The sequence below is a fragment of the Brachycentrus maculatus genome, unplaced genomic scaffold, assembly GCF_059751285.1.
Source record: "Brachycentrus maculatus isolate JH-2025_06_01 unplaced genomic scaffold, ASM5975128v1 h1tg000007l, whole genome shotgun sequence".
Taxonomy (NCBI): Eukaryota; Metazoa; Arthropoda; class Insecta; order Trichoptera; family Brachycentridae; genus Brachycentrus; species Brachycentrus maculatus.
The window spans coordinates 1,575,285-1,599,639 of record NW_028280762.1 but is presented as its reverse complement, the minus strand read 5'-3'; the positions used below and the strand labels follow the sequence as shown (position 1 = coordinate 1,599,639).

Genomic DNA, 24,355 nt, shown 5'->3' with positions numbered 1-24,355 from the left:
TCGGCACCTTGTGGTAAAATCTATCGATTTTAGTATAAGTTTTACTTAGTAAATATCACTATTTCTTAAAATCGACTGTGAAATTTGTTTCGATGCATTCCGCATCATTTTCAAACACCGTATCAAACATTTTCATCCTTCTTTTGCTCAACGTTATAATTCCATACACTCAAAATACTGCAAAAGTGATAAATAGTACCTATACCTTACCCATGCAAGGGTGAGAAAAGTGAAAAGCTGCCATATATGTCTATTAAGTACCGCTAATGAGGACATAAAACATGGTAACGCACGATTATCGATTGAAGCCGAACAAGTGCGTATGTATAGTGGATTTCGTGTGACCGAAGTAATTTCAGTTGGGGTGAGTAGAAAGTAGCAACCCCTAACCAGAGTGTTTAAGGGGAGTTATGTAATATATAGCAGCAAATAGGACGAACTAGATCGATAATGCAGAAACAAACACGAAATGTACCCCCTTCAAGTCTAGTGTAAAAATTCAACAATTCAATTGCGAAAAAAATGTAAAAGGGGATGTGATTTTCACAAGGGTGCGCGTGAATTTTTTAAATACATTACAATGCTAGCTGTAATCAAATACACATTGCTGTAGCTCAGTCCGGTTAAATGGAAAAGAAAGTACATTTTTACATATGTTTAATTTAACAAAGCGCGTGAAGCAATGAAAATATTTAAAAAAAATTGAAACAATGCAAAAAAAAATATGAAAAAATGCTACGTTAAGAAGCACGCCGTCCGTCATGAGTAATGCTTAGTATTGCGCGTGCTGTTTTATGTTTAATATATGGTGCTGCCATTGCGGTCCAACGAACGACATAAAAACATGTTTTACCATAAGAGGTGGAAAAACATTTTTTCACATATTTTGTACTGTTTTATATATACACAAACATGTGTAAATTTAAGAAAATTACACACGTATTTGAATCCAACGTCGTGTCGGAATTTCAAAGCAATTGATGGATAACTTAAGGTGATTCAAGGTTTCGAACAAACAAACATTATCCCTTTAAGTACAAAATTTTACGAGAAAAAGGTAAAGAAATCATTCAGTGAAAATAATACGTTTAAAAAAATAGTTATTAGCCACCAGAATATCAATATACGTTTCTTGAATGTTTTTCTATATATGATACTTTGTGGCACATTTTATGAACTTTATAAAATAAAACAACTTTGTTTGAGCTACTTTTTATCGGTACACTTTGTCCAACCGGTTTCGACAAGAACCTTGTCATCATCAGGGTTTATGTACTAAATTCTAAAACATTGAAATATTCATAGTTAATTACCTTTCCCTTACCAAAAACTTCCACGCGCTCCGTACATAATATGAAAATATGATTTAAAAACTCCTAAATGTTGTTTTTATTGTGCATTGTGTAGCGAATACGTCAACTCCAAATGACAACTTGTGAGCTACAAGTTGTGATTTCTTAAAGTAAAATGCATTATTGCTTCATGTTTTAATAAACCAAAACAAATGACCAACAAAATAAGTCTTAAAAATTTAAAAAGTGTTAAAAATTTATAAAATCAGAATGTTTGGAAAAAAACATAATAAAAAAAAGGATTTTATTTAAAAAAAATTTAAAACAGAAGAAGATAGAAACATTAACGATATTGAAAATAAAAGGGATATGTTATGTTGATATTTTTTTAAATATGGACGCGAAAAATAGTGAGGTTAGTAACTCAAGGGATCTGCTATTTTTTATCTAAATTACCTATCATCCAAATGACTCTAGAATCTAGCTACGACATATGCAACACCGTTTATCATGTTCCTAATTACGATCCATCTTGATAAGTTCTAAAGTCTAATCCCACATGTGAATGGGTTTACTCTTAATGTTTAAGGTAACTATAATTTCACTAAATGTTGAGTGAAAATTCTCGGCAAAAACATTAGCCGGGGGGTTGGTGGGTGAACTACCCTATTTACCTTATCCTCGGCCTCCTCCGCGCGACCCTCCGCTTCCATCACCCGCTGCTCAAGTTCCGAAAGCTGAAACAAACAAAAATATGAGAATTGGCAAATACAGTAAAATAATTACATTATTGTAGTAGTTTTTGTAATTAAAAATATATAAATATTGGATTAATTTACAATTTCATTGAAATGAATTAATTTTAGAGAATTAATCGAAGTCGTACAGAGGAAAGTGACCAACTAACAAAACGTGAAATGTTCAGGAAGGCCATTTAAGTCACTTTTGCTTGGCAAGAAAATAAGCATCAATGCAGTTAGTCATTTTTAACAAGTCAATTTATTATACTTCCTAGTTTAAAATCCTTTGGGATTTTTTTCAGGGCAATATTAAGCTAGTAAGATATCAAATAGTCAATGATTACGTTTTTGTAAAAAATGCACCTGGTCACTTTCTCTTGTACGATACGATATCAGAGATAATATGGAGAATTATATTTAGAGTATTCAAATATACTTAAAACAAATTAACGTTTTTAAACTGGGTCACGACATCTTTTGCATAATACAATTATATAAATAAATACACACACACACACATATATATATATATATATATATATATATATATATATATATATATATATATATATATATATATATATATATATATATATATATATATATATATATATATATATATACATATATATATATATATATATATATATATATATATATATATATATATATATATATATATATATATATATATATATATATATATATATATATATATATATATATATATATATATATATATATATATATATATATATATATATATATATATATATATATATATATATATATATATACATAAATATATATATATACATATATATATATATATATATACATATATATATATATATATATATATATATATATATATATATATATATATATATATATATATATATATATAAATATATATATATATATATATATATATATATATATATATATATATATATATATATATATATATATATATATATAAATATATATATATATATATATATATATATATATATATATATATATATATATATATATATATATATATATATATATATATATATATATATATATATATATATATATATATATATATATATATATATATATATATATATATATATATATAATGTACCTTGTGAATACCACAAGTACCCATAAATGTACCTTGTGAAAACATACAAACTTTACAATCGCACACAAATGCCAAGTCATTCGCACCAATCATTAATTATTACATTTTACATATTCAATTAAAAATACAAATTTATTTAACATAATATATGAAGGAATAAATAACACGTGAGCAGAAACATAAAAATAATACCACAAAAAACGAACATGAAAACCATTTATTTGCAACGCGTACTGCCATCTACCGGAAGTAGCCAAAGTATGAATCTACGGCTAGTATAGGGGTGGAAAAGCTCACCGGCAAAACTTCAGAGCTTGCGACGGTTTCTGTTGAAATCACACAGATGGCAGTGAACTGTCGAAATACTTTTAAGGTGAAATAACATTTTTGCATCGAAAAAAATATCAAATAAATAATACTACAATTAGAAATTACGAATAGTTTTCTTGTGAAAATTCCATATAAAAATACGCCTTTTAATACATATTTTAAATATTCGTCATTAGGGGTAAATTTGAAAGAATAAAAATATAAAAGATACATAGGTTAAAATAATACTTATTTTTCAAACATTATATTTTATATTTTTATTATAAACAATGAAAATATATTTATGAAAAAGATTTATGCTACGCATCTGTTTTAACTGTTCATAAAAACAAAGAAATGATTTTATAAAAATGTAAACATATTTCATTAAAGTAGTTTGTTTTTGGAAAACAAAAATCACTTATACAAAATGCAATTTTAAAAACACATTGAAAGATTATTTGTTATATCAAAAAAAAATATAAATTCAATAAATGAAGGAAAAAATATTTAATCTAATGTTAAAACGAATTTTCACGCTCCACATTCTAACAAAAAGAAAACGCAGCATGACAAAATCCAACATACGCGGTGTTGCACAAGCCGAAGCCATAAGGAATAAAACAAAATACATGAAAATGCTGCGCGCCGGTAGGGCATACAGAGTGGAGCAAAGTTGCCAGAGGGAGTTTCGGACTGTTGAAGCGTTTACCATCCACGAATCATGAAGTTTGGAGACGCGAGCAACTTGCAGTGATATATTCTCGGATGTCGTGAGAGAGCAAACAAATGCTGACTAAGTTTGTATTGGAAAACTTGGAGCTGTATGTAATGGAGACAATTTTAAAGTTATACATAGTACCAACCTAGGCTGAGAACCCCAGTTATTAGGTACATATCGCTCACTCCTTTCAAGAACGTCATATTTCAAAAATAATCGATTTTCATTTGTGCATGTTTTCGAAATGCCCAGAAAATATACTATAATATCCCAGCAAAAGCGACATATTTTAACTTAATTTTTACCCGCTACAGGGCAGAAAGTGTTGTTTTTGCATTTTGAAGAAAGGGTATTTTTTAATAATTTTTTAAATATACTTAATATTTTTTGAATGGTGAAAAAACATTCAGGTTTTACTTAAAAAGATCTGTTGCGCGCTTAAAAGTTCAATAAGTGGCTTGATATTTATTTTTCATCCATTGTATTACATTTTTAAGCTTTAAAAACGATCTCCTGAAAAATCAAGTTTTTATTTTATTTATGACGTTGTTGAAAGGAGTGAGCGATATATCGATATGAGTATCGAAATGATATTAACCCTTCCCTTGCGGTGCTAAAAACTTTCTTGTGCACCGGTGATATGTATTTTGTACACCATATGAAAATGTGATTTAAAAACGGGAAAAATGTGAATATTCCTAAATGTTGCTTTTATTGACCATAGTTGAATGAGTAAAGAAAAGACAATAAAACAAATTTATGAGGCAAATGTGGTTGGTAATAGAAGCAGAGGAAAACCAAATAAAACTTCGGATGATCAAGTATTTCAAATACTTGAATGTGGTTGGGTCAGAGTCGGAATACTTGGCGTGTATGTATGAGGAGATGCATGAATGTTGAAGAAGCGAAGATTGTTTGTAAAGATAGATTGGTGTGGCGTTCTATTCTCTCCATCTATCCCTGCGTAAAGTGGCGTGATGATTAGTTAGTTTGGGTAAAAAAATGCACGTTTTGTTAAACTTGGAATCGTACTTTTACATGAATTCCGAAGGAAAAAATTTAATAGTAGATAAAAATAAAACTATTCTGAGAGATTGTTATTGAATAATACCGTCTTTAAAAATCATGGGTTAAAATAATATGCTGACAGTCAGAATAAGATGGCTCGCGTGTTAGGAGGCGCTAAAGGATGAAGACACGAACAGTTTTCCAAAAATACGGCCTTTTATTTCGTTTGAAAAACAACATCACAAAGACGGAGCATCTTGAACAACCATTCAAAGGAGATTACTGATAAAAAAAGGATCAACAAATGTTTGGCTACAGCAAATACGAACTTGTTCAAAACATCTCTTTTATACCATTACACGACAAAAAAACTAGACATTGAAAATAATAAAATTGAATATGGATTTCTGTTAAATAAATAAAAAAATTAATAAGAAATTTATTTTTCAGTAGTTATACCCGTTCACGCGTTACTGTGGCTCAGTTTAATTAGTTGAAAAAGAAGAAAATAGAAAGCACACGTTTAAAACATATTTTATTTTATTTATTGTTTCGGCATTAACTTTGCGGTAAGACATGTTACAATGATTAAAGAAAACACTTGTTTTTTACCACTTGAGTTTTATTATAGACTGCATGTTGCAGTTATTATACAGACCTGAATGATGGAAGTTTAACTTCTGAAACATGTAGTCTATAATAAAACTCAAGTGGTAAAAAACAAGTGTTTTATTTAATCATTATATTTTATTTTCATTAATTGATTCGGCAGTCACTTTGTGGTAAAATCTATCCATATTTGATAAATGTTTTACTTAGTAAATACCACTAATTCTTAAAATCTACTGTGACACGTGTTTCGATGCATTTCGCAGTGTTTGAAAATGATGCGGAATGCGTCGAACACGTGTCACAGTAAATTTTAAGAAACAGTGGTATTTACTAAGTAAAACATTAATTATAAATATATTTTATTTCACAATATTGATGAATCAATGAAAATATTAATATTTTTGACATCACAACAATGTTAAAGAAGACTATGGAAGTTTGTGCATTTACAGGGCATCTGTTAAAGGCTAATTTAGTGAGCACTATACACACGTGCTGAAATGGAACGAATGAGTGACCAAGAATGAAAAAATTATGAAGCGAATGTAGTCGGAATTACCAGCAGAGAAAGACCGAGGAAAACATGGCACGACTTCAAATACTTGGGCGTAGTCAGAGTCTGAATAATTGACGGGCACGCATGAAGAGATACAAAGATACGTGAATGGGAAAGAGATGAAGAATATTTGCAAAAACTGAGAGGTGTAGCGTTCTATACTCTGTGTCTATATAATTCGAAATATTATGTAAATAATCAATACTAACGGTCGGGCCTGTCGGTTGATTTAATGCCTGTCTTTTTTAAAATGGCGAATCTGGCCGAATTTTATCCTTAACGAATAGAATCAGTAGAATTTTAAGATAAAACAAATAATAAAAAGAAGGTACGAGTTAAAAGATTTTAGGTTTTAAAAGATTAAAGAGAAATTAAACACCATTCATTGATTGATTCAGCAATTTAGCTTAAGTCACTGTCTTTGAAAATAAATATAAAAGAAACAGGATTTTAAAAAGAAGATTCCGGAACAATTTTAATTCCGCTCATTTTAATATGCTTCCTTTATCCGCGTTTTATTAATACGCCGTAAGTCCTGTGGGAATTTCTAACTCCTGCCTGTCTTAGCACAGATTTCCTTTTGTGATGCAAATCCTTTCTCCCGAACCTTTTTTGTGCAGACTTTATCCACATTTCTCCTCGACGTCTTAAACCAGTAGACACCCTGAGATCTTATTCTCGTCTGCAATTGCGCAATCTCCTTGCAACTGCATTTCTCGCAGACTCTTTTCTCAGGCGTACATTATTATTTCCGTTTCACTTGTTGCAATTATTCTCATCTCTGCGCAAAGAAAAATTGTCCCATTAAATTCTTCCGTTTCTAAACTGGTATAAAATTGCACTTTACATTGTAAAAACTACTTTCATCTATCCAATGTTTAGATGAATTCTTCTTCTTCGATTCGGGTACGATTCTCATTGGGGGGGGGGGGGTTAGATAAATATAAGTGACATCTATTGGTGGGATAAAAAGAAGCTTTTTATTGAGCAGAAACTCTTTTATTAGTACGTGAGGTACGAATCTCACACACATGAGAAACGCCAGAAAATATCATTTTCATTTTATTATTTAAGCTTATAATTTGACCAGATAATTCATTTACAACATTTTGAGTGTGTCCAAACACTTGTTTGTATGTGTCCAAACACAAATTCTGGAGTGATTTTCATATTTTTTTTGACATCTCCTCAAAGATGAAGAAGAATATGGAAGTCTGGTCATGTGTGTGATTATAATCCAGGATTCGGAACTCACATACTAATAAAAGAGTTTCTGCTCCATATAAAGCTTTTTTTCATCTCACCAATAGATGTCTCTAGTGAAGTTCTAGTGATTCAAGAACAATGTTTTGATTCATAAATATAAGTGATTTTTTCACTCTAATCTTTATTCATTATTACCCTGGACTGGTACCTGAAGCGGAGGGCTGATCACATTTCCTTCATATTTTAACGATATAGGCCTTTATTGATGAAGAAGAAATTAATAAAAAATCATTTAAAATCACGCCAAAATTTCTACAAATTTACCTTTTATGCACTCAAACATATATTATACGTATTTTTAATAGAAGGTTTGTAAAAATTATTGATTTTTTTCCAAGCTAGTATATTGGACAACCTGAAAAATACTGTGCCGTATAGTCGTATCTAAGAAATATTCCTCAATATTTTATTTTCATTAATGTTGTACACCATTTGAAAATATCTCGACACTACTTGTATGACTCATATAGTAAGTAAGATGATTTATAATGTCACTAAGATACCATATACAGTCCCTAAGATACCAGTTTGTTTCTAAGAAGGTTTATATAGTACTGAAGCATGCTTTTATATAGGCTAAGACATTAATACGGCTCGAATAAAATAAAATAAAATAAAAACAATGATACCAAATAAAAATAATTAATAAGCCGGTTAATTGAAATTCGCACATCAAAAAAGACGTATTATTAAATAAAAGTGCGTAATTAAACCGGATTTAAAAACACGGCGCAAATACTCCGCTGAAAGGAAACAAAATATTTATCCGGTTTACAAATTAAATGTAAAACCGAGTGACGGAAAGTCGAGAATTTCACATTACAACATCAAAGGTTGAATAAAATAAAACCCATTTTTCTTTCCACATAACTCCTAAATTTAAGGGATTTAATGCTTTCCCCAGAATGCAATGGCAAAGAGAATTTTCGAGCAATTGAGAAAATATAATATTTAAAAAAAGGTGAATTCAAAGGGCGAGCAGGAGCGCTATTTTCTTTGAGCTTATTTTTGTTATTTAAGTGAAAAATTCGACGGATTTTATAAAATCAAAAGAATTGAGAATTATGCGTAAAGATTTATAAAATTAAAATGTAAACGGAAGAACGATAAATTTGTTCGTGAATTTCACAAAAAAATATTATAGTCACTAGGAAAATTTTTTTGGTTGTAAATATTTGGCTAATTTATAAGTTGAAAGTTTTTACAAAATATCATCTCAAAGTGGCTTTGTATTATTCTTATTTATTATAAAATATACTGTGTTCTGTAAAAATATACGTAAGCAATAGTGCATCTACAAATTTATATTATTATTATAAAATACGAGGGTAATTCGTAAAATAAGGTAAAATGGCGGCAGAATATTACGATTTGGGGATACAAAAGTTGGAGCATCGTCTGCAAAAGTATTTAGACCGCAACGTCAATTATTTAGAAAAATAAAGTAGGTTTTAAGCTTTAAAATGATGTATAATATCAAGGAAAACAATATTGCTGTGTATTTTAAAAAAATGTGAACCTTATATTACGAATGACCCTCGTAAAAAATTAGGGGTTATTTGAGCTGCTTGATCTGTTTTACCCGGTTGACAGATTTTCGTCGAATTACCCGTGTCCAATTTATGTCCCGTTCAATTGAAGATTTGGATTTGAATTCAAGGATTTGGACACACCATGTTTTTACAGTAGATATTTTTTGATATGTGTATTGTTTCATGAGATAAATCATATATCAAGGAGCATAATATGTACTGTGTCATGCGATAAATCATATATCTAGGAGATCCAAAAATTGAGTAGTGTGGCTGTTATCATAGAAAGGTGAATGTTACACGTGTACAAAGTGATCATTTAAACCAGCCTGTAAGAGGTCGTAAGCTCTATAAATACCCAATTTTGTATATATTTCATATCATTTTGGTATAATAATATTGAGTTTCTAAGTTGATTGTGAAAATATGTCCGCCTCCGTAGTGTAATGGTCAGCACGCTCGGCTACCGTTCTGGAGGTCCCAGGTTCGATTCCCAAGGGGAGTAAAATAAATATTAGTGATTTTTTCACTGTAATATTTATTTAATTTTACCCTGGACTGGTGCCTGAAGCGGAGGGCTGATCACCTTTCCTTCATGTGTAAACGATCAAGATAACACTGCGATTATATGACGCAGTGCCCTACGCACCGTTGGGTGCGGATAAGGGTTTGGTAAAAAAAAGTTGATTGTTCATCAAGCATTATATATTATATATTCCACCTTTGGTAGGCAGTCATAACTTACGATTTGCACTTAAATACAATTAGTTTGTCGGTTGATTGGCGCTGTGCAAAATTTACCCAAATGTACCTATATTTACCCATATATATGTATCTGTATTAACCAATATATATATATATATATATATATATATATATATATATATATATATATATATATATATATATATATATATATATATATATATATATATATATATATATATATATATGTGTGTGTATATGTACCTGTATTTACCCATATATTTATTTCTAGTGACGAGGTGCTTGATCTATTTTACCCGGTCGACAGGTTTTCGTCGAATTAACCTGTGTCCAATTTTAGTCCCGTTCAATTTCACGACCGAGAGGACTCCACTCGCCACACTAAACCCAAATCGATTTCCTCTCATCTCTCTGACAGGCTGTATTTTTAAGGCAATTACTACCTTCCTTTGAAGTGTACCTCATCTCATACGGAATTCTCTTTGTCCCTTCAGCCTCGGGAATACCACCCCTTTGTTTCTAAGGGCTGTTTTAAAACACGGCTCCCGGACAAAAATATTTACCGCTGAAGATTAAATAAGTAGACATTTCACATTATGAAAATCAAACATCAAATTTGTATATTAATTTTAAATCAAACACAGATTTTTTGAGTCTACTATGTTGCATTTTATTAACAAAAACACATAAAAATTTATATTGTGACAATTGTTTCGCCTTGTTAGGGCATTATCAAACGAATGTGAAGATCAAATGGACTACGGTCCTTATGTAGCTATACAATTCTAAGTGACAGTTTTAACAATTCTAAGTGACAGTAAATTAATCCCTAGTAAGAATTTAAACCTTAAAAACATAAAAAAAAACATAACTGAATGAGACTACCATATACAACATAATAATAAAACGCTTAAGGCAACCAATGTCAGTCCAAAAGCCCTAGAATGATCAGACTTTCATCTTTCTTCGTATAAAATAAAACCAACACATGCTTCATCTCAGTGAAGACACCTATAATATACAAAAAAATCATTTAAGATTAAATATATATATATATATATATATATATATATATATATATATATATATATATATATATATATATATATATATATATATATATATATATATATATATATATATATATATATATATATATATATACATATATATATATTGAGCAAAACTAATACAGAAACTATCAATTAAAAATAAACACTTTCTTCAGAATATCATTTAGATACTCACATATTTAGTTAAATAATAATAATAATAAATTGGGATAACTTATACAGCGCCATTTTCGTGAACTACTACCTCAAGGGCGCTTCCTTATTTATAAGTATATTTCTTATTTATAAGCTTCCTTTTTTACTTAAAAATGACAAAATAATTAAATGATACTTAAAAGCTTGGCTAAAAGCTGACGTTTTAACCCTGAACTATATTCTTTGTAGTTATTTAAAATAATTTATTAAATAAAATAAATTCATATTAATATAAATTTTAGATGGAGTAATGCCTGAACGAGTTAGCGTATTATATTTATATTAGAAATGTGCGCTTTCTATTTTCTTTGTTTTCCATTTAACCAGACTGATCAACATCAAGTTGCGCCCGGGTACAGCTAGTATTTAAAAAATATAATTACAAAAAAAACTATGGAGCCTCAAGGGTGATTTTTAATTATTGAAGTTACTACGACTCGCAAAGAATATTCAGTAATAAAAAAATACACAACTTTCGAGGCAGACAAATCGATTTACGTACTAGTTATACTTTATTTATTTATTTTATTTATTTATTTCATAGATACATACATTTTTTTACTATATGTATTACGGCTATTAAGGCATGGCCTGTGTTGAGCCGAAATACATACATGTTAACACAATTTTTATTTTTTATTATTATTTCTTTATCGGAGTATGACGTAATTAAAATTGTTTGGTGACAGATTACAGATTGTACATTTTGATGAACCGCTTTCTAAGTGAATAAGGAATACCCACTAATGGGTCGGCTTAGGGTAGCGTTTAAGGTGTAGGGGAGGCCGGGGTAATATGGCACACTGACAATATAAATGACCGGTATCAATCACGCCCCACTCTCTCCCGAAGCGGATTTTTAACTGCCAAACGCCAGTGACAATAATAAACATCCTAATATTTCCAACAATTTACCGCGATCCGTGAACGGGGTGGGGTGTAGTCGAGGCGTTATTAATATCCGACGGGGAAACTTTCGTTACCGCTAATACATTTTTAGGATAATTAAATAATTTCTAGGGATGGAGGGATTGATAATGATAAAGAAAGAAGAGTAAATGCTGGGAACAGAGTGAATGGTGCACTGAATTGAGTTATAGCAAATGAAACAATGTCATCAAAAGCTAAGTTGGCAGAACATAATGGAGTCCTGGTTAAGCTTATGAAAGTTAAGCATGGAGTTGGCAAAGGTAGGATGAGAGTAGACTGAATGTAGTCATAATCAGTTCACTCAGACTGAGAAGTTCCTATTAGCCCACACAAGTTCATCCTCCCTATTCCCAACATATATTTAAATTAAACGTTTTTTTTAGCTAGAAGAAAAAAATCCACTAATTGATCTATAAAACTTATAATTATAAGTTTCATCAGTGAGAAGAGTAACATCGATACTGAGATCAATAACCGCGTATCGGCTGCAGCTGGATCTTACTATAAATTATGGAAGAGGGTCTTTTATAACCGTATTCTTTTCTTGAATGTTTTCCGCAGATTCTTTGTGGCGTATTTTATAAACTTTATAAAATTAATTAAATTTGTTTTCACCACTTCTTTATTATTAATTAATACAATTAAACCTACTAGTGTCGACAAAAACCTTGTCATCATCAGGGTTTAATTTAATTCAAAAACATTAAAAACATTAAAATACTCTCACCAAGAACTTCCTCACACTCCGTGAAAATCCTAAATGTTATTTTTATTATTCATTGCATAGAAACCCTAAATAACAACTAATGGAATCACCCAAAAACAACATGAAGTTGCGCACGCATACGTAAAGTGGAGAACACACAAAACACAAAAACCTTCGGTGCAGAAATTTTAGGAACAGAAATTGGAAAAATATCAAAAAAAGGACTGTTACATAAATTTAATTGATTACTGATAATATTTAAATTTTGTTTTTTGGCTTTTTTAATTTCCAAAATCTCTAAATTATAACAAACCATAATCTGGCTATAAGTACTCAGGCTGACAGTCTACAGGTCTGTCATAATGTCAGCTCTGTTTTATGTTTCGGAGATCTGGACCGTGTATGCGAGACTTCGAAAACAGCTTGATAAATAACAGCAAAGGCATCTCAGGTCGATGATGGGCATTCGTTGGTATGACTAAATATCTAACCAAAAGTTTGTCCTATCTCGGTGTATATAGCGAAGACTCAGCTCAGATGGTTTTATTAAAACTTATAATCAATAAGCAAGGTAAATAATAATCGCTACTGTTATCTAAAAAAAAGAAGCTACTAAGGGTTGCCAAGAATACGCCATAGTACGCTACATTTAGTATTTTAGTCCCGAGGGTGTTAGAAGGGCGCGAGTTGGTATATTGTGTCCCGATGTAAAATTTCAAATGCATTTAAATGCAGACAAGTGCATGGGTATAAATATGAGGATATTTGGAGCGTGGCCAAAGATATGGGTTCTTTAATATCACGGCCTTAAACAACGTTTCATACGAGATAAATGCAATTTATACAAGCAAAACGTGTTCACTTTACTGGCAAGGACTATTGAGTATGTGTACCGTCTTCAGGTCCAACAAGGCGTTCTGTAATACTCTACAAAATAAACTTTAAAGAATGGTACTAGAGTGGTCCGTCACAGTACAAAATACGAAGTGCAATTCCCCATTCGATCACAACTTGAGCAATCTTTGAATTTCTTATTCACACAATACATTCACTGTATAAGCGTCGAATTATAAATCATTGCTAGGACTGGGACGAAGGAAAAAAATCATTTCGAATATTAAAGCGATATGTGCAATGTAATGCTTAATGAAATAGACATCAATAATGTTTCTTTTAATACGTTTAAGAGAAATGTTCTTGATGTCTATTTGACTAGTTGATAAAGAAAATATTCGATAAAAACATTTAATGTAAGTTTATTATAAAGTTATACTTTTATGTACATGACAGATTATTTTTATTTTTAGATTACTTAAGTGAAAACCTCTAATTGGATTGTGTGATTTTTTATATTATTATATTTGTTTTATTTTTTAAATATTCTGTTGGTTTTCCGATAAAAAAATAAAAAAAATAAGTAAAAAGTCAATTTTATAATAAAAAACATTTCACAAAAATATAGATTCATTTTTACGCAATACTTATTAATATAACCTCGATAAAACGGACAAACTAGGAGAAAACAGTATCCATTAAAGCCGAAAGTCCGTTTTAAACAAATAAAACTTAAAAAAAAATGCAAATACTTATATAAATAAACAATACAAAACACAAACAAAATTCTGTTTATTGTCTTGGGACACTGGTCGTAAAGTGACATTCCTGTTTGATATCGATGCTCTTACTTTTTGTAATTCCGCTTTAAAAAAGAAATCAAGTTTTGTTTGCACATTTGATGTTTTGAGACACAATCACTGATTATTATAGCTGCTAAAAATTGTTTACATGAGATGACTGAATTTAAGCATGTTTAATATTGACAGTATGTTTTTTTACTTTTTTTGTATTTGACCGGTTTTTTGACCATTATATCTGATATCGTTATATAGGGGTCCATTATATCGAAGTTTTACTAAATTTCATTATAAAGGCAATTTTTTTGTAATGTATTTATTTCGTGGATTTCTAATCCATCTATATTTGTTCCGTGTAACCCGGGATATAAATTTACTCTCGCTGTCGCCATGTCTCAAGTTTTCAGTCAAAAAATGAAACGCAAACATAATTAAATAAGTACTCTCCGTGTTTCCGGATTCGAATTCCAATCGTCCCGCAACAGGGAAACATAAAATACTATTAGCCCGGGGAGTTGGGACGTAAATCAAATTTCAAGCGAATTAAATTGACGCCGTGACGCGTCGTCCTACAGAGAGGCTGGAGCACTAAACAGCAAACGCCATAAATTCACAAAGCTCAATGAACGGAAACATTCCGGATACGAGGAGGAAAGATCACTTCGTGAAATGAAAACTACGTACCTGAAATACGTAATAACCTATTTCAGGGATTCATGAATAATTGATATTGATATTTGAAACATTGACGTCTAATCTACTCTCGTACGTATTGGCACAAGCTAGTACAAGTGTGGGGTTGCAGCCCCAAGTGCCATAGCTATTGCTTTTGTATATATATATATATATATATATATATATATATATATATATATATATATATATATATATATATATATATATATGTATATATATATATATATATATATATATATATATATATATATATATATATATATATATGTAATAAAATAACTAGGTACCTACCTATACATTTTATTAAGTACATACTTACATATAGTACCTACATAAAACAGTTCTACCACCAGATGTCGCATGCGTCGCACTGAATAAAACATCAGTTAGAAAAAATATAATATTCTGAACAGTCAGAATCAGATAGATAGATAGATAAATATTATAAAGATAAATTAAGAATAAATTTTAATTATAAACTTTAATTACATAGCAACACATTGTTTACTTTATTATTATACACCCACTTTACATATTATTTACACCTACTTTACAAAAGAAAATTATTACCACGTTATATATATATATTTATGTATATTTTCATAATTATATATTTATATATACAGTGGTGGCCAAATTTATTAAGCACCCCCTACAGAATTGGTTTTTGTCTTCAAATTATAATTCTTGCAATCTTTTCGGATTGTATCGTATTTTGATGGATTTCACCTACTACTTTTTACCTGCTATCCCGACCTAAGATAGTTAGGGGCGTGGTTTATTTAAAAACACCCTTTTTACTATTATCAAGGGTCAGTTTTATATGTGAAACATTGCTCTCCAGTTATTTTAATCAGTGAAAAAGTGCAAATCTTTTGGCACTTTTCATTTAAGCCTTCATTATTTTATACTTCTTATATCAAAATGCCAAAAAAACGTGATTGAAACTGAGCGGTCTCAAATAATTTTAATGAATTCAGAAGGGTTGACCCGGGTAAAAATAGCTAAAAAAATTAAATGCTCCCAGTGTGCGGTCTAAATTTAAAAAAAATAATTTTTAAATCTGTTTCTTATGAAAACTGCCCAAAACTCTCAGAAAAAGTATCACTTTAAGTAACAAATCCCAAATTTAAGTTAACGATTTAAAGTATAGAATAAAATAAAACAAATAGAACCAATAATATGAAGAGTCCCTTAGATTCTAGATATTTACTTTTAACGATAGTGTGACGTCAGATGCGCCCATTTCCTGAGCCGGACAAAGTAAAGGTTCCGGGGCATAATTTAATTTGGTAAGTTGAAACCGCGGCGTAAAATTATTGCGGCAAGAACGGATTGCTAAATTCACAGTTAGCAAGTTTAGGAGATATTATATCGGTAGGCATTATTTCTGTCAGGCGCTAAACGACCTCGTACGAGGGAAGTTTCTCCGGGGCGGGGGTGGCGGGGGGTTGCTCCCCTAACACAGAGGGCTTCTAGCATCCAACAGTAGTGCGTCTAACCCTTAAAAATAAAGAAATAATTTTAAACAATGTTTTGAGTGAGTTCACGTAATACTTGTGAGATGGTGAGATGAAGGAGGTTTTTTATTGAGCAGAAACTCTTATATTTGTATGTGAATTCTGGATTATAATCATATACATGAGAAACGCCAGAAAATATCCTTTTCATTGATTGACAACCACACTACTCAAATTCTGGGAACTTCAATATATGTATATATTATATTGAAGTTCAATGTCAAAAATAATACAAAAAATTCCTATAATTGGAGATAATACAGATTTGTGAACGAGTATTAGGACACACTCAAAATGTTGTAAATAAATTATCTGGTCAAATTATAACCTAAAATAATAAAATGAAAAGGATATTATTTATTGTAACTGCAGACAGTTGGTAGAATTCTATATTCATTGTTCAAATGAATTGTTGGGTAATATATCCAAAATTTAACACGGGTAATGGATTGAATTCTACTTTATTTACATATATGATACGTGACGCGTTTCGTCTTATTAGGAAATTATCAAGCAATGAGTCAGTGTTTGATAATGTCCTAATAAGACAAAACGCATCACATATCATATTTGTAAATAAACCATTTAATATTGAATTCTATTACCCAACAATTTAATATTGAATTCTACCAACTGTCTGCAGTTACAATAAATAATATCCTTTTCATTTTATTATTTTAGCTTATAATTTGACCTGATAATTTATTAACAACATTTTGAGTGTGTCCAAATACTTGTTTCCAAATCAGCAGTATCTCCATTTATAGGAGTTATTTTTTTTTGTATTATTTTTGACATGTTTATTTCGGATTTGAACAATATATATATAAACAAATATTGAAGTTCCAAGAATTTGAGTAGTGTGGTTGTCAATCATGGGTAGAATAGGTGAATGTTACACGTGTGTAAAGTGCCTCTCTTAAATGACGTCCATATTCTTCTTCATCTGTGTTGAGATGTTAAAAAATAGTATAATTTTGAACATTACGAAACACGATAAAAAAGGGATATATATATACATATATATATATATATATATATATATATATATATATATATATATATATATATATATATATATATATATATATATATATATATATATATATATATATATATATATATATATATATATATATATATATATATATATATATATATGAGTTAACTGTTACTTTTTTTCATTTTTGACATCTCAACATAGATGAAGAATAAAATGGAAGTCCTGATATTCACAGAGGTGATTATTTGTCATAGGCTGGTTGAGTAATCACTTAACATACTTCATACTTCATCATTTTACTCATGATTGACTACCTTATTCTTCAAACCCTCATCCGCACCCAATAGTACATAGGGCAATGCATCATATAAACACAGTGTTATCTTGATCGTTAATACACGTAGGAAAGGCGATCAGCTCTCCGCTTCAGGTATCAGTCCAGGGTAATATTGAATAAATATTTATTTGACCCCCTCCCCTGGGAATCGAACCCGGTACCTCCGGTACGGTAGCCGAGCGTGCTGACCATTAATTACACTACGGAGGCGAACCGTAACTGACCGATTGACAACCATACTACTAAAAAATTTGGAACTCATACAAATATCACAAATCATTCTGAAAAACGCAGTGAGGGCACGTTATTGTAATAAGTACTTAATAACTCGACACTGGCTATAGCACCCAAGATGGGTGAAAAGCCATTAAAAAGAAGAAGAAGAAGTAATTGCGTAATTTTCTTTTTTTTCGAATAATAATTTCACTTTCAGTCAGTCCAAAAAAATAATTCATAATATAACTTGAATATGTCAAGTAAGTCGGCCGACTAAAAAAAATACTGACAAAAATAAAAATGTAAAAAATAATTTTAGCCTCGGGAGAAGAACCAAAGTATTTTAGTTACACGTTCGGATGATGGATAAAAAATGAGAAAAAATAACATTCCATAAATACGCGAATTCAAAAGAAAAGGAAGTAAACTTTGATTAATGACGTGACCTTTGCGGTTGTGTTTCCAAAAATAAAGTTATAATTTTAGGAAATTCACGCCACAGTGCGGGGAGGGTGGCAGGGTGGCGGGGTGGATTATTGCCATCTCACTCTCAGGGGGTGTTCTGACAATCTCCTCTGCTAAATAATGGAGTTATTAATCAAAACGCAGATCTTCCGGGAGGTCGAGGCACATTTTCAATATTATTTAAACTCCGGAAAAACGTGTTTAAAGATTGCCATCCAGCGGAGATTATTGCATTTAGGATTACCCAATTAACTCTTGTAACAAGGATTAAATGAAACCGAGAATTTTGGGTATTTTCAAGCAACCATTTGAACAAAAATAATACTCAAATAAATTCGTCCGTTTAAAAATTAAATGTCATTAATTGATTCACCGTATCATGAGGAATGCATCAAAACACGTATCACAATAAATTTTAATAAATTGTGGTATTTACTGCATAATACTAAATAAAAAATGGAGTAATGCTTGGTACTTTACTAAGCATTACTGAAATTTAAATACCACTATTTATTCAAATCTATTGTGATACGTGTCAAACACCTATTTCGTGACAGATTCTTCTAAAAACCCTTGTGGTGATAACTTGATCGTTAATTATATGAAAACTAGGTAGGAAAAGCAGAGTAGCAGTAATGAATAGGACGTTTTAATAGATTTATATTATCCACTGACACTTCGTGATGGAATTGCATTTTTAATATATTATTAGATTACAACCAATATTTTTAGCTTTTCCACTTTATTTTTATTTGACCAGCGACCGGGTTTCGTCGTTATCGACATCATCAGACTGGTGGGAGGCTATACAAATTGTTGTGTTATATATGAAACAAAGCAGGAGTTGATAACCATGATTTGATATAATTTTATTCTCAATAAAATTATATCAAATCATGGTTATCAACTCCTGCCTTGTTTTATATTTAACATAACAATTTGTATAGCCTCCCACCAGTCTGATGATGTCGGTAACGACGAAACCCGGTCACTGGTCAAAAAAAAATAAAGTGGAAAAGCTAAAAATATTGGTTTTAATCTAATAATATATTATGAATAGGACGCTTTGTGTGTCATACCTGGTAGTCGTACTAAGGTGTAAAAACTGTTCTAAACTTATTGATTCGAACGAGTCTCTTCAGTTAAGAAAATACAGATCCCGTTTAGACCATTTAGTATTTTTTTTTATAAACTTTATGCAAAAATGATTATGGATTTGTAAAAACAAGTAGTACGTTGTGAATTGAAATGCAAAACCATATAATGACGTCATTAAAAAATATATCAAAATTTTGAGCAAATATTTGAGCACAAGTTTTGAGCAAATCTTTGAGCACAATTGTGGAATTTGACAATAATTGTACAATTGTGGAATTTGACAAATACAATAGTTTTGAGAACCATGCATACTTTGTGTTATACCATATACCAACACAACTTAAAATTGGTTCAAGAGAACGTGCTTCAATTAAGAGGGTAAATAAAACGTTAAAATAAATATAATTTTTTGACATCTCATCAAAGATGAAGAAGAATATAGAAGTTTGGGTATTTCCGGGGCTGACGACCGTCATAGGCTGGTTTTAAATGATCACTTTACACACGTGTAACATTCACCAATTCTACCCATTATTGACAACCAAACTACTCAAATTCTTGGAAGTTCTATAAATATGAACCAACTTTGAAACGTTGTCTTAAATCACTAGAACTTCACTAGAGACATCTATTGGTGGGATGAAAAGAAGCTTTTTATTGAGCAGAGACTCTTTTATTAGTATTTAAGGTCCGAATCCTAGATTATAATCACACACATGAGAAACGCCAGAAAATATCATTTTCATTTTATTATATTATTTATTGATTTGGCATTAACTTTGTGGAATGACATGATTATTTTAATAAAAATTTAACACTTGAATAATCCACTTAATTGAGTTTTATTTTTATTTACAACTAGTTTCATTTTTATTATTTAAGCTTATAATTTGACCAGATAATACGTCAATACAACGTTAATATAACGTTAATACATTATTTGGTAATCAAACTATGACGTAATTTAATCGATTTTTTTAATATAAAATCATAACAAATTGTAAAAGATATTTAAAAAATATATTGTTGTTGAAAAAAAACTGGAATTCGGGATTTGTATCATGTTAAAGTTAGTCTCGTGAGCAAATTTATGTAAAAAAAACGTCCGGAAAAAGTATTCCAATACGCGAGAGACAATCGAAATCTGTCAGACACCAAGAGTATTGTTATTCCGTTTGTTTTATTCATATTTATAGCCGGGATAGGAAATTCCTCCGCGTTATTCGATACACCGTGGATCAATATCCGCGTGACAGCCTTCCATTGTGCCTTCCTCGAGAGCCTTCGGGCACTTGTAGTGCGGCCCGCCGGGGACTGATAAGGGGCGACCCGACGGCTCGTGAACAAAAAGTCTGAAAACTGAAATAAGGCGAACAAACCGACAATTTGTCACAATAAAAATATTTTCAATAACTCAATGTATTATTTTTTAACATCTCATCAAAGATGAAGAAGAATATGGAAGTCTGGGGATTTACGAGGCTGACGACCGTCATAGGCTGGTTTAAGTGATCAATTTACACACGTGTAACATTCACCAATTTTTAAGTGTTTTAAGTAAAAACATATTTACAACACTTTGAGTATGTCCAAATAACCTGGATTAATGCTGGACTCGGACCGTACATACAAATGAAAGAGTTTCCACTCGATAAAAAAAATTCATTCATCTCACCATAGATGTCTGTAGTGAAATTCTAGTGATTCAAGCACTTGGTTTCGAATTTGAACTAAATACGTGGTTGTCGATCACGAGTGGAATTGGTGAATGTTACATGTGTGTAAAGTGATCACATAAACCAGCCTATGACGGCCGTAAGCCCCGTAAATGCCCAGACTTCCATATTCTTCTTCATTCGTGTTATGATGTTAAAAAATGATAAGTAAAACTTCAATTGAAAATGGATAGATTTTACCACAAAGTGACTGCCGAATGAAATAAGGAAATTAAATTGTTCGGTTCTAAAATTAAGAGTACTTCCGCCCTGAATGGTTATCACACACTCACGAAACGTAGGAAGCCGGTATTATTAAATAATCCCGCGTGAACACGATGCGATGTTGAAATATTCCATAAAGCAATAGACATTAAGGGAGAAGGCTTTCTCTCACACATGGAGGCTCTATACCTCTCGAAAGGAGCTTTCGGGGTGCAGGTGCGTATTTTGTGCTTTGAGTTACGCGCCATTTGGAAAAGCATGCTCGCGAGTAAGTGGAAATGCGCCAGAACAGATGTCCTTTCAAAGCGGTATTATAGAGGCACTTAAGTCATGTATGAAATTCTCCACGCAATAAATTACTTTTCCTCCCGACGCGAGGACGAAAATTCAGGCACTAGTTCGGTTTCCAGTCATGTTAAGGAGTACCCTTACATTTCGGCATTAGTGAAGTTACTTTTGAATAACCCAAATAAGAAAATATGTAGTTAAACTTATCTCTCAAGCCTTTTCAAAACGAATGAAAGGAACAAAATCTTCAAATAAGATTTTTTCACTAAATATTTGAAAAATGTAAGTCAACATTATAATAATAAAAAATAATGCATGTGTTTAATCCAGGATTCGGACCTCACATACTAACGAAAGAGTATCTGCTCAGTAAAAAGCTGATATAAAGAGCTGAGATGTCTCTAGTGAAATTTTAGTGATTCAAGCACAATGTTTCGAAATTGGATCATATATATATATAAAACTTACAAGAATTTCAGAAAGGTGAAGAAGAATATAGAAGTCTGAGCATTTACGGGGCTGACGTTTATAAATGACGTTTCTTTTCATCTCTCCAACAGATGTCTCTAGTGTCTCTAGTGATTCAAGAACAACGTTTCGAAATTGGTTCATATATTTAGAACTTCCAAGAATTTGAGTTGTGTAGTTGTCAATCATAGGTAGAATTGGTGAATGTTACACGTGTGTAAAAGTGATCACTTAAACCAATCTATGACGATCTTAAGCCTCGTAAATGCCCAGACTTCCATATTCTTTTCCATCTACGTTGAGATGTCAATAATAATGTAAAAAATAATTCCTACAATTGGAGATAATCCATTTGTATTTGGACATACTCAAAATGTTGTATATATACATAAATATATGTATACTAATATAATCATAAATATTATCAAAATTCACTAATATTATCAAAATACTAATATAATCAATATATACACATATATGTATAATAATATAATCACTAAAGAATTTAGCGAACTTTAGAATACTTGCCTGAACTCTCCTTTTAGAGATTTCTCCTATTAAAACATAATATAAGTCGTTTCGTGAATTATTCATGAGAGAGGATAGGTAAACAAGGGATGATTCGTGCATAATAAGGCCCATTTGTCCTTTGTCTCCAAGCGTTATTATATTGACAAAGCGCCCCTAGAACGAGGTCATACGACACTCGATCAAAATGTCTCCAGATATTACCCGTCGCCCTATTTTAATAACTTCAATAGTCCCAATAATCACATTATACTGATGTTAACAAGAGAAAATTATGTGGTAACCAAGCTTGTAATCACATAAAATGTAGCATGTAACATTGTATTCCTAAATCAAGAACAATATCTTTTGTTTGTATATTATTTCTACATTAATTTTAGTAAATAATGTATCAATTTATTTTTCATCAAAAAAATTAGAGTTGTCCTAATTTTCTCAAACTTTTTTCATAAAATTTTATGAATTGTGAATTGATTACGTAAATTGTCATGCGGTCAAGTCAGGCCGAATGATGCGATATATTTCAAATCTACCCACTTTCATTATCCAATTATGAATAGCTCTTTTTAACGTAATTTCATTATTTATAAGTTCATTGATAAAAACGACAAACCACGCTGTCTTTACTAAAAACCTTTACCTCTTCCACATCTATATATCTCCTCATACACACCCGCGGATAATTTAGATTCCAGTTCTTAAAATCACTTTAAAATATTTTAAATATTTGATCTTGCCAAGTTTTCTTTGGTCTTGCTCTAATTTAAAATAAATCATAAATTTGTTTTGCTGTTCTTTCCTCACTCACATGTTACACATCTCCAAACCATCTCAACACACCTTTTTAATTTTTTTTTATAAAAAATGCTTTATTCAGCATTTTTTCCTTATTCAGCATTCATTCTACTGGATTCGGTATACTTTCATCTCCTTCTTTTGCCAACTCCATTCACTCTCCATTTCCATATCATTATCACTCTTTCCATCTCTATGAGTCATCGATTGCATATCATTTCAACAATTTAGAGACGCTGACAATATCAGCGAATTAACGGTAGCATTTTGCTGATTTTTTTGATTTGCTTTTTCAATAAATACCATTTTTTGTGTTAAATCCGTTTTAAAGGTGTTTTTAGATCAGGTGATATTATAAAGCATTCGTTCCACACCAACAGACACATATATCCGAACTTTATATAATGCTTTTTCGTAACTTGGTCCTAAACGTTTCCGCAAGTTTAGGGCGTTTTTAAAATTCTAAGTAGTACCGCTTAACTTTTGCCCCAGATATCCGCGAAACTTTGAAGGATCGGATGGAAGTTTTTGTAATCAAATCAAATTTGAATGTGCGATTGTGTTCC

General features: G+C 30.7%; 1 protein-coding gene across 4 annotated transcripts in view; it reads right to left on the bottom strand.

Annotated features, from left to right (window-relative positions):
* LOC148313611 (uncharacterized protein CG43867) overlaps positions 1-24,355 on the bottom strand; it is a 481,259-nt gene that overhangs the window by 54,979 nt on the left and 401,925 nt on the right. For all 4 annotated transcript variants that reach the window (XM_088260074.1, XM_088260080.1, XM_088260095.1 and 1 more), the window contains one exon: positions 1,967-2,029. In XM_088260074.1, coding sequence (XP_088116200.1) covers positions 1,967-2,029 — 63 coding nt within the window. The remainder of the gene's footprint in view (positions 1-1,966; positions 2,030-24,355) is intronic.